Source organism: Echeneis naucrates, chromosome 1 (assembly GCF_900963305.1).
Source record: "Echeneis naucrates chromosome 1, fEcheNa1.1, whole genome shotgun sequence".
Classification (NCBI taxonomy): Eukaryota; Metazoa; Chordata; class Actinopteri; order Carangiformes; family Echeneidae; genus Echeneis; species Echeneis naucrates.
This window is the reverse complement of record NC_042511.1, coordinates 16,172,458-16,184,886: the sequence shown is the minus strand read 5'-3', so window position 1 is coordinate 16,184,886 and position 12,429 is coordinate 16,172,458. Positions and strand designations below refer to the sequence as shown.

The 12,429-nt window shown below is 39.2% G+C and overlaps 2 protein-coding genes across 4 annotated transcripts; one reads left to right on the top strand and one right to left on the bottom strand.

The window, feature by feature from the left end:
• Positions 1–4,711: 4,711 nt before the first annotated feature.
• LOC115043468 (transcription elongation factor 1 homolog) lies at positions 4,712–7,392 on the bottom strand. The gene is made up of 4 exons (XM_029501989.1): positions 7,341–7,392; positions 6,890–7,029; positions 6,719–6,789; positions 4,712–5,768 (listed from the first exon to the last, which is right to left on the bottom strand). Exons 2-4 carry the CDS (start codon positions 7,003–7,005, stop codon positions 5,704–5,706), a joined length of 252 nt encoding a protein of 83 aa, XP_029357849.1. The 5' UTR covers positions 7,006–7,029; positions 7,341–7,392; the 3' UTR covers positions 4,712–5,703.
• pld6 (phospholipase D family, member 6) lies at positions 6,895–11,663 on the top strand. 3 transcript variants are annotated; one of them, XM_029501968.1, is made up of 4 exons: positions 6,895–7,149; positions 8,372–8,550; positions 8,953–9,182; positions 10,698–11,663. In XM_029501968.1, exons 2-4 carry the CDS (start codon positions 8,384–8,386, stop codon positions 10,988–10,990), a joined length of 690 nt encoding a protein of 229 aa, XP_029357828.1. In that variant the 5' UTR covers positions 6,895–7,149; positions 8,372–8,383; the 3' UTR covers positions 10,991–11,663. The 3 variants fall into 3 exon arrangements, with proteins under 3 accessions (XP_029357828.1, XP_029357838.1, XP_029357819.1); XM_029501978.1 differs by lacking the exon at positions 6,895–7,149 and adding an exon at positions 7,381–7,548; XM_029501959.1 differs by lacking the exon at positions 6,895–7,149 and adding an exon at positions 7,519–7,615.
• Positions 11,664–12,429: the final 766 nt, after the last annotated feature.

Here is a 12,429-nt window from a genome sequence, read left to right as displayed (position 1 = left end):
AAAGGGAACTTTTGGGAGTGGCAGGTTTCACATGGTGGACAGCTTTGATAGGTGATATGATAAAGAAAATAACTGATGTATGGTTGTTGTTTTTTTTTTTCGTGCGTGCCTGGAGAGATAAACAATGAGCATGACTAGGGTGGAAGGAGAGGGGGAAGAGAGGCTAAACACAGGGCAAGAGAGGGGAAGACACTGAGGGGATCGCAGTGATTACAGAAGAGCGGTTATGGGTGAGAGTGAGAAAGTGAGAGACAGTCAAGTCATGTTTGTAGATTGGCCTGAGTTTACCAGGGGGAGCTGTCTGTGGTGCTGATGCAACCCACTCCCATTTTTCCCATTTTTGATTCCTTCTTCTCTCTTGTTCTCTCCTTCTCAGCTGGTGATTGACAACTACTGTGTCTCTAATTGGCAAGTGTGGATAGGGAAGAGTCAAGCTTATTGTCCATGGGACAGACCAAGGAAGAGAGAAAGAGAGAGAGAGAGTATCTGAGGGGGAAGGAGATGGAGGGGCACAACAGTGGAAGAGGAGAGGAGAGGAGGGGAGGAAGAATGTAATAGATGGGGGAAGGAGTGGGAAAGGGAAGAAGGTGGGAGGTGAGGAGGAGCTGACAGTTGAACATCTGTTTTGTAATCAGTCTCTCCCCTCAGTGCAGTTCAACATACAGTGACACCTATTTGATAATTGGTGAGCTTGCCCTCTCCCTCAGCGCTTGGCTAAAAGGTTGCTTGATACCAAGGAGAGCAGAGGGACCAGCTGTTGGCAGTGTAATCTGTTTACTTGGTGCAGCTCAGGTAAAGATGCATAGCAGGTTGCCTCTGTGTGTGTGTGTTTGTGTGTGTGGGAGGGTGCGTGGCTATTGTGTAAGGCTAACAATCAGGTTATTAGTCTTACAATGTGCTCAAGATGTGAGTTTTATACATGCATGAAATGTGTATTATAAACTCTGAGAAATGCTGCTGCATTGTTACTCATGGATAAATATCATCTCTTTTGTCGCTCTTATCGCAGGTGCTGTCCTTAAAGATATGCTCCCACACAGACCCCCCTCTTTCCATGCTGCGATCTTATTCAGAGAGCGGGAGCTGAAGGGATACACACAGAAAAAGAAGAATAATTCCAGAGCTGAGAGGCAAGAGAAGGGAATGGAGGGGAGGAGGTGGGCCTCTTTGCTCCGGTCTCGACCACGGGTATTCTTGGGTTGATAATACAGATGTGGATGTTATTGCTTGAGAATACGCGTAGTCGAGTGGAAGCTTAATCATCTACAGTGGACCAAAAGCAGAGCACTATGCAGTAGAGCACAATGGCAGACACACACTCGTGTATAACCAAAGCTGCAGCAGTGACAGAACATAGGGTGGATTTTAATTAAGCACCCAGAGGTGACGTTTTATGAGAAAGGGCTTATTTCATTCAATCAAGAGAGGGTTTTAAATAGAACACAATCTGGACTAGCCAGGTGCCCAAATCAAACCCAGCCACTGAAAAGGTTTTTATCATCATAGGTTTATCGACCACGTCACCCTTCTCCACCTGTGGGGGAAATGCGTTTATGTCACTGCTCCCTCCTGCAGAGGTGCTGCTGGAGAAGAGTAGCACCGAGGCACTAAGCTAAACCTCCAGGCATTAGTTCGGGGAGCTTAACACAAAAGTCTCCTGACTCAGGCGTTAATTCCAAGCCTTCTTGATTACGTACCCTTGTCAGTCAGTTGTGGAGGGAAGTGAGCCTTTAATCTTATCAGTTGATGAGTGTCTTTCACAGTCCTTCACACTCGGCAGCCAACATTTTTCTTACAATGAACAGAAATTTGATGTTTGCAAAATTGGTGGCAGAAATGGCTTCCTCTTGGTCCTCAGCGGTGAACACCTGCAATATCTTTGCATGGTACGCTTTAACCATGTGCAACCATTATCCCGCTGCACTCCAAACTACAATTACACTCCTATTTTTGACTCCTGCTCAAAATCTGTGAGAGTTTGATGCCTGTAGCAGCAACAGGAGACACTAACACATGAGGACATGTCAGGGCTTGTACCCGTGGCTGACATCTCAGCATGCAGCTCAGCCGAATGGTTGTCATGATGGAGAATCAGACCCTTATGCTCGCACACACACGCATGCACGCACGTACACACGCACACACGCACACACACACATACTATCTTCCATAGCCAGTAGCGAAATCGAGGCTTGATTGAATTTATGAAAACAAGGAATCCCCATATGAATGAAAGCACATGTGTTTTATCCAGGTTTACTGGGTCCGTGCGAAGTAGGGGAAATAAGAGACTGATTGATTTTATGAGCAACTATTTTTAGTCAGAATGATGGATGTTTATGTCTTTTATTGATCAAGTTGAGGTGTGGGTTTGATGAATTCTTGGGTGTCAGGGCATGCTAATTTATCAGGTAGCAAAAGTGTTAGAATAAAGAATACTGAATTACATTTTTGGTGCATTAGCATTATTACTAAGTGTTATAAATTAGGAAATATACATTTCATTGCAAATATACTGCATGAAAGAAGAAAGAAATATACTAGCATCTGAAATATACTAGCATCTGTTTGAAAATATGCCTATGATAACATACAGGGATATCATTTGTTATTTCATGATTTCTTAAAACTGTGTAAGCAAAACCCTAATTTTTCAAGTCAGTATATAATTATAATTTACATGAATTTCAGTATGACACTGTAAACTTGTTGATTGGACAAAGCAATTTCTGCGGTTTTTGTGTGTATTTGTATATGCATATGTGTGTGCTTCTAAGCAACAAAATGACTATTGTGAGCACAGCTCCAGGTGCCTAGCAACCGAATCGCTCTGTTTCCCTGGCAACAGTTGCCTTGCACTCACTGTGTGGGTGATTGGCAGCCTTGACAACGGAGACGGAGTGACACTTGACCTCGCGTGCTGAATGGGAGAGGAGAAAGAAGGAGTGAGAAATAGAAGAGAGGGGGAGGGCGTGGGATGGGACATGCAGAGACAGAGGAGAGACTAAGTGATAATCATTCTCCATTGTAATCATCCTCCAGCATGTTTCATAAAGCGTCGTCAATACCTCTCCAGCTGGGGTCCATCATCAAACACAATACACAGTGCGGCGCGCACATGCATGGACACACTCTTCCTGGGTGGAGAGCCCAGGCAGGCACTCCACATCTCATCTATTATCACTCAGCGCTGCCTGATGCACAGCCTTGCTACACTGTGTCTTCATTTGTGATCTGCTACATCCTGTGCTCTGTGGGGATGAATGGATACTGGACTCCTTAAAATGTCTAATGGTCGCAGATGCCACAGGAGAGTAGCTCATGAGCTTTGCTCAGAGATGTTTTATTTAGAAAATAAGCAGAGCCAATGTCTGACACGTTGAAATTTAAGGGCTGTAAGCATAAAAATGTATTTCGGTGATTGTCTGTAGATTCACTAGCTGGAGACGTCCCATTGTAGTAAGAATTCTCTGACATTACCTCTGTATGGTGATAAATCCAAACTGGAACAGTGGAACAATTCAAATAACAATACCTTTTATTGTTGATTTCATTAAGAAAGTCAAATAAAAGCCCTTGTTTGAAAATTGAACCTATTCTTCCCTTCACCGTTTTCTAAAAAATCCAATTAAATCCATATTACACTGGAGTTCATCATATCAAGCTGTTCCACAACTTGGGATGTATAAAAGTATCTGTGAGAATTAATGTTTTACCTTTTTCTTCATTAAATCTCCTTTGTCAGTTCACCTGAATCTCAACTGTAATCTCTTTACTCTGAGGTTGTCTCTCCAGTTCTCACTATCTACTGATACTCAGTGCTATAAGACATAATCACTACCTTTTTGGTTCACATTCACGTTCATTCCACTGACTCAAAGACAGATCACCCTAGTTTGTTGTTTTGCTCGTAATTTCATTCAAGATCCTTTACTGTATGTTATTTATTGTGGTATTTATAAGAATGAAAAGTCACATATTGAAGCAAAAAGATGTTCCTCATCAGCTTCTCATTACAAAAAAATCACAAAAAAAAGTATAAATCCTTAGACATATTAAAAGACACAGCAAAGGACAAAAATTCTTTAAAACACCTATGAGCAGCAGGATGGATTAAACATGAATGTGTGACTATGAGAGCAGTGTGTGCGGGGCAGGGGGACACCATCTATTTGGGACTCAAAACAGTGGTTAAGGAGTGTGAGTATGTGTGTGTGTGTGTGTGTGTGTGTGTGTGTGTTGGGGGGTGGCACAGACCCTTTATAAGTCTCGATACAGCAGCGTGGGTGTGTGAGCGTGCAATGGATGGGACAACTATTTTTTTTGAAGTCTTCACAATCCTGCCGAGCTGTTTTTGCTCGTGGGCCGTACAGTTGCCAAACCAGGATATGAGGCTTTGTGTCAGGATAGTTTTGTTGATGCCCCTGTACAATTTGATGAGGTGTGGGGAGTCCTGCTTTCCTGAGTTTCTGGGTGGGTGGAGGTGCTCTTCTGCCTTTTTGATGACAGATGTGGTGATGATGGAGCTTCTTATACAAGATGAAAACCAGTAGTAAGTATTAAGCCCTATTGCTCCTTTATTTCCATGAGCACACTTTTCAATTTTGTTAAATATATAAATTGTAATTTCAGTTTAATTCTTTTCAGCCATTGAATAGGAAAATAAAGGCTCAGTATCACAGCTGAAGTGCAAGATGACATTACAGCATTGTAGTCTTGTATACATGAGTTTAATATTATGATCATTTGTAATTTTTAAATCTGTTTTTATTTTTCTAAACATGTAAGCTGAAACAAAACAATCACCTGGAAAACTGAATGGAATAAGAACCACTGAAGAAAAATGTGAAATTAGCAGCAGAGCAACAATCCTACAAATAATGGTTCCCGCCCAGTGGAATGACCCAAATGCTTTGACACAATAAAGGACATGAACTGGAGGATGTCTAAGGATAGTTATGATTGTGAACATCAATACTAATTGATATACATTCTAGGTGTACATCAACAATGCTGTGTTCAGGTCAGATGCCAAGAACAAAATTAAAAACAAATTAATCAAATTAATCATATTACTGTTGAACTGAATACAAATTAAAACCATGAAGTCCCCCTTAGAGGGCTGCTAGTGGAGTCTACTTTCCTCTCTGACTGCATCATGTTGCTTTTGTCAGACACTGTACATTTGAGAGTGAGTCCATGTGAATGAAAGCTTCTGATTTTACATAAAAATGTCATTATCCCAGCAAAAAAATACTAAACCAAAATTTATAAACCAAATAAAATGCCGGACACATTATTTTGCACTCTTAAATAACTGTTAGTAATGGCTTGTCTGCATTGCATTCACAGGGTCTATAAGAATCATCCTAAATAATAGAAAACACAAAGGCCTGCTAAGTGTGCGACGATAAATCAGGATCAGGACATACTGCAATTAATAATATGAAATAAATTTTAAGAGTAAAGACTACAGTTGTGGGCTGAAACTTTACTTGCAAAAGGGAGAGAAAAACAGGGACAATTCAGTCTGTTATTGTCCACACTTCTATAAATTTTAAGTGACCATACAGAAATCTGTAAATAACAGCGTTTTGATGTCCTGACCATCTTCATCTGATTGGGCTCACACCCGGCTCACACCCAGCTGCCACACATCCTCATCCCAATCCTGTTCCTGGGAGGCATCCCACTCCGAGGGGGCTACTGATTAGCTGCTTCACATGCATCTATCCAATCACTGTATACGTCAACAGGCTCTGAAAGATCTTAGGTGCAAAATATTAAGGATTAAAACAAGATTATATTTGCTTGAGAAGATAAAGTTTAAATTAATGCAAAAAAAAAAAATCATTAGAGAAGAAGAAATTGAAAATTCACCCAGAAAGTGTGCTATTTTTTAGAACACTGAAGGTGAGCAGTACCTCCTCCTCAAGATAAGATAATGACAAGATATCAATGTCTCAGGAGTTGTTTGTGCCATGCTAAAAATAAGTGTGTAGCAAAACATTTTAACTAAAGGTCCACTTACTAAATAGTTTTTGACCCTTTCTTCAACGAAACACAGAGACTCAGTGAACCTCAGAAGGTCGTGACAAGCAGTCTTAAGAGAATAATTTACATCTGATGTCATTTCCTCAAGCCATGGTCGTGTTACAATTCTCTTTAACAAAGTTTACCAGCACTACCCTGAAAACCCTGAAAAAGAAATTGCTTTCACAATTCTAAAGCAGGTAGTCAAAACAGATTGATCAGTTTACTTGAAGATAGTCAACAGTGTTTTGGGGTGATTAGATAATAAATAGTCACACTGTGACTATATATGATGAGAAAACACAAAAGAAGAGAAAGCTAATTGTATGTATTATAATTGTATAATTGTGTAGCCACTTAGAGGACCCAGGAGAAAATATTTTTACGTGTAATTTCACCCTGACATATTTGGGCAATGTGATATTAACTGACTCACTTATGTAACAAGTAAGTCTATTCAAAGAAGAAAAGATACAAGATCCTATGGAATGCTTATGAAACTAATAATCAAATATCATCCATTGAGATAATATTTATTGCCAGAATAACTTTGTTCAAGATCTAGAATAAACTAGCCTGTCTAATAAAAGCTATATAACCACATAAGGTGTTGAATGTGTTATGTAAATGTTTCATTAATGATTTACTGGTTGAGTCTGGTTGATTCATCCATGAACAAGGATACAGGTGATGGGGGTCTGGAACTCCTCCAAGCAGACTGTACACGATATTATCCCAGTATTTCTACTTCTCTCCCTGTTAACAAAACAAAGGAAAAGATTAAAGCAATTAGCTGAAAAATCAACTTGGGAAACTTAAAAAATTGTGAGGGGATGCATATTATTCTGGTGCTTACATTTTCACATCACATGATTTCTCGTGGTTGCAGAAGGGACAAGTGAACTGACTCTCCAGATCCCCAGTCATCTTCTTCTTAGGAGGAGGCTTCCTTTTTGACTTGCGACGACCCATTTGCACACAAACTGATTCACAAGGCTGAAGCGTGAACGAGACAAACACCATTTATCAACATGGTTGTGTGTGTGGCGATATACTACTAAAGAAGAAGAAATAAGTGACCAGAAAACGACACTGCTTTGCTTCGCTTTGTTGTTGGTAAGTTAGCGTGCTAATGTTAGCACGTCTGTTGGTGAGCCCCAACACTAACAGCATCTAGCGCTTCAAATAATAAAACAAACATGAGTGAAGTGAGCTGCCATAAGGGAGCGTCTTTAAATATGCTTAAGGTAGCTGTAAACACTGAGCACAGCGTGTCTGGCGTTGACAAAAAGTTTAATTTTGTTTACCTTTGGTTGAAGAAAACACGCGTTGCATAAATGAGGAAAAGCACTCTTGAAGACCCGGCACCAGTGACTGTTCACGTTAAATGATTGGAGGAGAGAGAGCGCATGAGAGTGTCTTCCGGCCTCTTATTGGCTGTCTGACCTGTCAGTCAAGCGGATTGACAGTGACGAAACAGACCATTTCCGCGTGGTGGCGACAGAAGCTGCACAGGTGAAGGTTTGAGTCTGGAAATACAAAGTTTTGATGTTTGCATTCAACTCCAGATACAGATCCACAGGTTAGTTTGTTTTAAACCACACTTAAGTCCTAGTTTGTTTTCTGTCATCATGGCTCATATTGTCTTTTGATTTCCGAACGTCTCAGACCAAGAAAACATCAGACAATCAACATCAATTTACAGACAGAAATTTGCATGTCGCCATCTTAGATTAGCTTGTTGATAGAGAAGTCAGATATTTTGCTCATCAGGGAAGCCACTAACTTTAATACACGGAGAAAAAAAAATCTTGACGTGTCTGAAATAAAACAAACCACATATTGTTATGGTCAAATCTAAATTTCGTAATTTTGTTTACCAAAATTTTAACTAGATTGCGGTAGGGTTCATGCTTCAGGTAGATCTGTCTCAGAAGCTTATATAGTCTTATGCTGAAATTCCTCTGACTTTATGTTTTTGTTTATGATTACCTGCAAGTTTAGTGGCCACTGTACAAGGATTCATGATATTAAAGCTCAGTTATTGACTTTGTTGGTCTGTTGAGTGATCCAATGATTTTCAATTTTGTTTGTTTATTAAATCAAAAATTTGGAAAAAAAAATATACTACATCATACAAATCATCATAAAATTCAACAGTAAAAAGATAAATTCTTAAAATTGAGAACTTCAACTTCTGTCAGCACTACAGGACACACAGACAAAAGTTATCAAGTAACCATAATTTATCATGAATCTGCCCATAATCATATAAGACAAAACATTTATAAGCTATTTTAGTTGCAATGAATTCTTCTACACTCCTTTTGTTGTGTAGACGATATCAGTGATGTGGACAGTGAAGGTGGTTGGCCTGGGGCTTGTTGCCGTTTCTCTAAGTCTGGAGCTGCTTGACCGGTTTCTCCGTCGCTTAAGGTCTGGACGAACCCGGAATGAGGTCCTGTTCTTCCCTTCGGAAGTGGCCTGTGTGGAGCACCTTTTCAGTCCTTCCCATTAGTGAGTAAAACATAACCACTATATTAAGTAAAAGGAAGAAAGGGGATGGTGTTACCTCTGTATCACTACAGTTTTGTTTTCAGTTTTTTTGCTAAAACAAAAATCTAACTTCACATTGATACATTGAGTGAATTTGGTCAGAACATTAGGTCCATTCTAGTGAAGTTATTTCTGTGAAATGAAATGACACCTAAACCAGACGTTGATTAAATCATCTAGATCACTTAAGTTACAAGTATTTCCCAATAGACTTGACAACATTTTTGTTCAAACTTGAGTTGTTTCAGTGGCACAATCAATAAGTGAGAGATGCAATACGGAAAAATATGGAAACATGAAGGATATTAAGTAGAGACTATGCAGATAATGCAGTTTTGTTTCTCTTTTCCCCTGCTCCTCTAGCTCCAGTTTCTGCTCCTTCCCTCATAGTGTAGAAACTTCTTTTTCCCGTCTTCTCCGCTGCATCCTGTCTGCTACTTCCTCTCTGGATATTTGTGTTTTTGCCTTTTCAAACATGGATTTGTACAGGGCTGTACTAGCACTGCATAACAGAGGCGTAATCATCAGAGTCCTTGCTGACAAGGACTATACTGCAATACCTGGCTCCCAGATATGGTCCCTTCGCTATTCCGGTAAGAGATGTAAATCAATTTATTTTTTGAAACACTGAGGTATATATGTTCATTCACACTTGGGCACTATATATTTTATTGATTTTGAAAAGAAGTCACCAACATGTGGGATTATTATGGGCAAATATGAATTGAAATACAGCAAAGAAAACTTGGCTCCTATTCAACCAAGGGTGCCCACTCTGTGTTCTTGCACTACCAGTATGACTGTAATTAAGTATTGCAGGGTTTCTTAGTTGTTAATAGAGCGATGATGGGAACTGTCTGGGTAAATGCGTATTACCATGACACGCTCTCCTCTGAGCGATTGATTGAACCTTGAAAACTCTGAAATATTGTTTGTCACATATCTGACTCACGCTGTCTCGCTTTCTCTCTCAGCCCTCTCTGCATTTAATAAATTACTTTTAGTGTATGGTGTTCTGGAGGAATTAAATAAGTAAGAAATTGGCAACGAAACAACAAATGTCATTAGGCAAAGTGTTTCTCAAAGTGTGTGTGTGTGTGTGTATGCGCACTTATGTTGACTACTTTATCTTCCGTATTTCACAGTTGTTGCACAGAAATATTTTAGAATCAAAGTGCCTTGTGTGATCAGGCCTTCTGGACTGGTTGTGTTCAGGGATCCATGCTGGACAGACACTTTTTTATTTCCCATTGCATTTAATCCTTCCCATCTTGCTCTCTTTACTGTAGGCTGTCTAATAGTAATTTTTTACAAAGCTAAAAAGGCATTTATACAGCGTAATTAGTTCTATTTAGGGGCCTCTTTTTTTCATCTTGTTTTTGAGTATGGACTTATTCTTTCAATAGAGTACTATTATGTGTTCATTATGGGTCCAGTCAGTTGTCCACTTGGAAAATCATCATATCATGTTCTATCATACTTATTTTTTACTTAAATACTTGAGTAGAGACAACCCAACAATAGCTTTCAATATATAATAATTTCAATTATATTTAATTTATTTAACTAATTTTTACATTTAAAAATAAATGAATTAATGTTATTAATCCCCAAAAAATTAAATTAATACAACTTCTTATATATGAAGGGTTTTGTTAGGTTTAAATAGCTCTTTCCCAGTTTTTGTGTTTTCAGAGTCTTGTTAGTTTTTCCATCCAAGGGACTTTGTTATCAAGAAAACTTGATCTAATGATTTTCTTCAAAGAAAACACTTATGGGAGCAGAAATGTGAAGTATTGAGTGTTTTAAGCTTTTAATGCACTGATGCTGTAAAGATGATTAAGTGTATGTGCTCAAATGACAGACATTTAAATGCCTCTTAATTTGTTTTATATCATTTATTTTAACCAAACCTCACACCATGCATGTCAGTATTGTCATTTAGAAATTCTGTTATAAATTTAAAGTTCCCATAGCACTGAAGTGCATGAATTTTTATTCAATATCCTCAATAATAATAATTTAAGTCCACTGTATTCCTGTCTGAGGCATTGAGGAATATTTCCCTCATTCCTCACCGTTGTCCCTTTCCACACTCTGCTTCTCAGGGATCTGTGTGCGATGTGGCGTGGGCTCCGTATATATGCATCACAAGTTTGCAGTGGTGGACCATCGGCTGCTCATCACCGGCTCCCTCAACTGGACACTTACAGCAGTACAGAGCAACATGGAGAACGTCCTCATCACTGAAGAGCCAGAGTTGGTGCAACCCTTCATCAAGGAGTTTCACAGGTTGTGGGAGTGCAGTGATCCAGCTCGATTACACTGTGCAATTGACCAAAAACCTGCTGACTGTTTAGCTGTGACGGACACTGAGGTAGAGCTCATGACAGAGCTGTGAGGAAAGGAGGTGTGATTATAAATCTGTACAATTTGTTAAGTCACAAAATGCCACTAGGTTCCCTTGTTTTAACAAAGAGTCTGTGTCACTTTAAACTTTTGAAGGCCTGTTTCTGTTTAATTGAAAAAGTGGCTGTACAAAATGAGAGGAGTGTTAAGGCTTGTTTTTCCAGTATTTCAGACAGAATTGGTCTGATCTTGAAAGAGGCTAGGTTAATGTTTTCATTTTTGAATGTCTTCTATTATGTACAAAACAGTGCTGTAGTAGTCAGTGCTACTAAGATAGAGATAATATCCACAACACAGAGCTGGAGCAGTTTAAAATAGACCTTTTTTGTTAGTTGAGAAGATTTATTAGGTTTTTTAAATTTGGGTTTGTTTTTATGTACTGTTACTGTGTTTATGTACTGTTACAGGTTGATAGTTTTCCAGTTTCCACCGATGACCAAATTAATTTTGTTTCTTCATAATTGTTAGATGATGAGTAATCTATGAAAGCTTGCTTGAATAGTCAGGAGCTCGAGTTTAATGTCTTCAAACGAATCCAGGTTTCACCTAATGTGCAGTATAGTTCAAAATTTCTATTACTGTAAAAATCTATTATAATGTTTACAGTGTGCTGCTGTGGTCTCAGGACTGTGGGTTTCCAAGTAGCAATAAAAACCCGCTGCAGTTTGGGCAGGCTAGTTGCATCATTGCCCCACAGCTGTAGTTTTTTCCTGCTCTGACATGATTTACTCTTTCATATTTGCACAGAGGCCTCACAGCACAGAAGTATTCTCAGTATTTAACAATGCAATCTTTTGTGTTTTCCAAACATGACTGGAGCTGATCTGGTTGGGACATGATTAGGGCTCCCTGTTGCATGACTCTACATTGCTCACGGTCACGCAGATGCTTGTTGAGAGATCCCAAAACAAAACTAGTTTGTCTGACAGATGACTTGTAATATATCAGCAGTTTACATCTTGAAATGAAGCGTACACACATTAGACTCGAGGAATCAGCTGCTGTCTTTTATCCACGGCATAGAAATGACCAATTAACCGAGAGGTCATGAGTCTGGATGCGTAACCAGTGCGTAAAGCCTGCGCCAGTCAAAAACACAACCTCAGGGCCAGCTGAACTTTACTATTGAAACTATCAAACAGACAGAGACCGACAAGCTACTACCGGAAATTCTGTCATTTTCAAAAAAAAAAAAAAGAAAGCAGAACAATTGGTCATGCACAATGAGTCAAGGCCATGTTAATCGTTCGCTAATAATTAGGATCTTTCGACATCAATAAATCTGTCGCCTTTTCTGATTTATGTTGTTGCAACAGCTGTGGGGATTTTGATAGTTCGTCATTTAATCACTTAAGAAAGGTAACAATTTGATCGGTCATCTCAGTAAAGGTCTCTAGCCCGTGTCCTTAAAATAACTTTTATTCTAAAGTA

What these genes read in the sequence shown, in the direction of transcription:
- LOC115043468 (XM_029501989.1), bottom strand. Translation starts at nt 7,005, where the DNA reads ATGGGTCGTCGCAAGTCAAAAAGGAAGCCTCCTCCTAAGAAGAAGATG. An exon ending in AAATCATGTGATGTGAAAAT is followed by an intron (nt 6,790 to 6,889) that starts GTAAGCACCAGA and finishes TTTTGTTAACAG; the next exon opens with GGAGAGAAGTAGAAATACTG. An exon ending in GTTCCAGACCCCCATCACCT is followed by an intron (nt 5,769 to 6,718) that starts GTATCCTTGTTC and finishes TTTGCACCTAAG; the next exon opens with ATCTTTCAGAGCCTGTTGAC.
- pld6 (XM_029501968.1), top strand. Translation starts at nt 8,384, where the DNA reads ATGTGGACAGTGAAGGTGGTTGGCCTGGGGCTTGTTGCCGTTTCTCTA. An exon ending in CTTTTCAGTCCTTCCCATTA is followed by an intron (nt 8,551 to 8,952) that starts GTGAGTAAAACA and finishes CTGCTCCTCTAG; the next exon opens with CTCCAGTTTCTGCTCCTTCC. An exon ending in ATGGTCCCTTCGCTATTCCG is followed by an intron (nt 9,183 to 10,697) that starts GTAAGAGATGTA and finishes TCTGCTTCTCAG; the next exon opens with GGATCTGTGTGCGATGTGGC.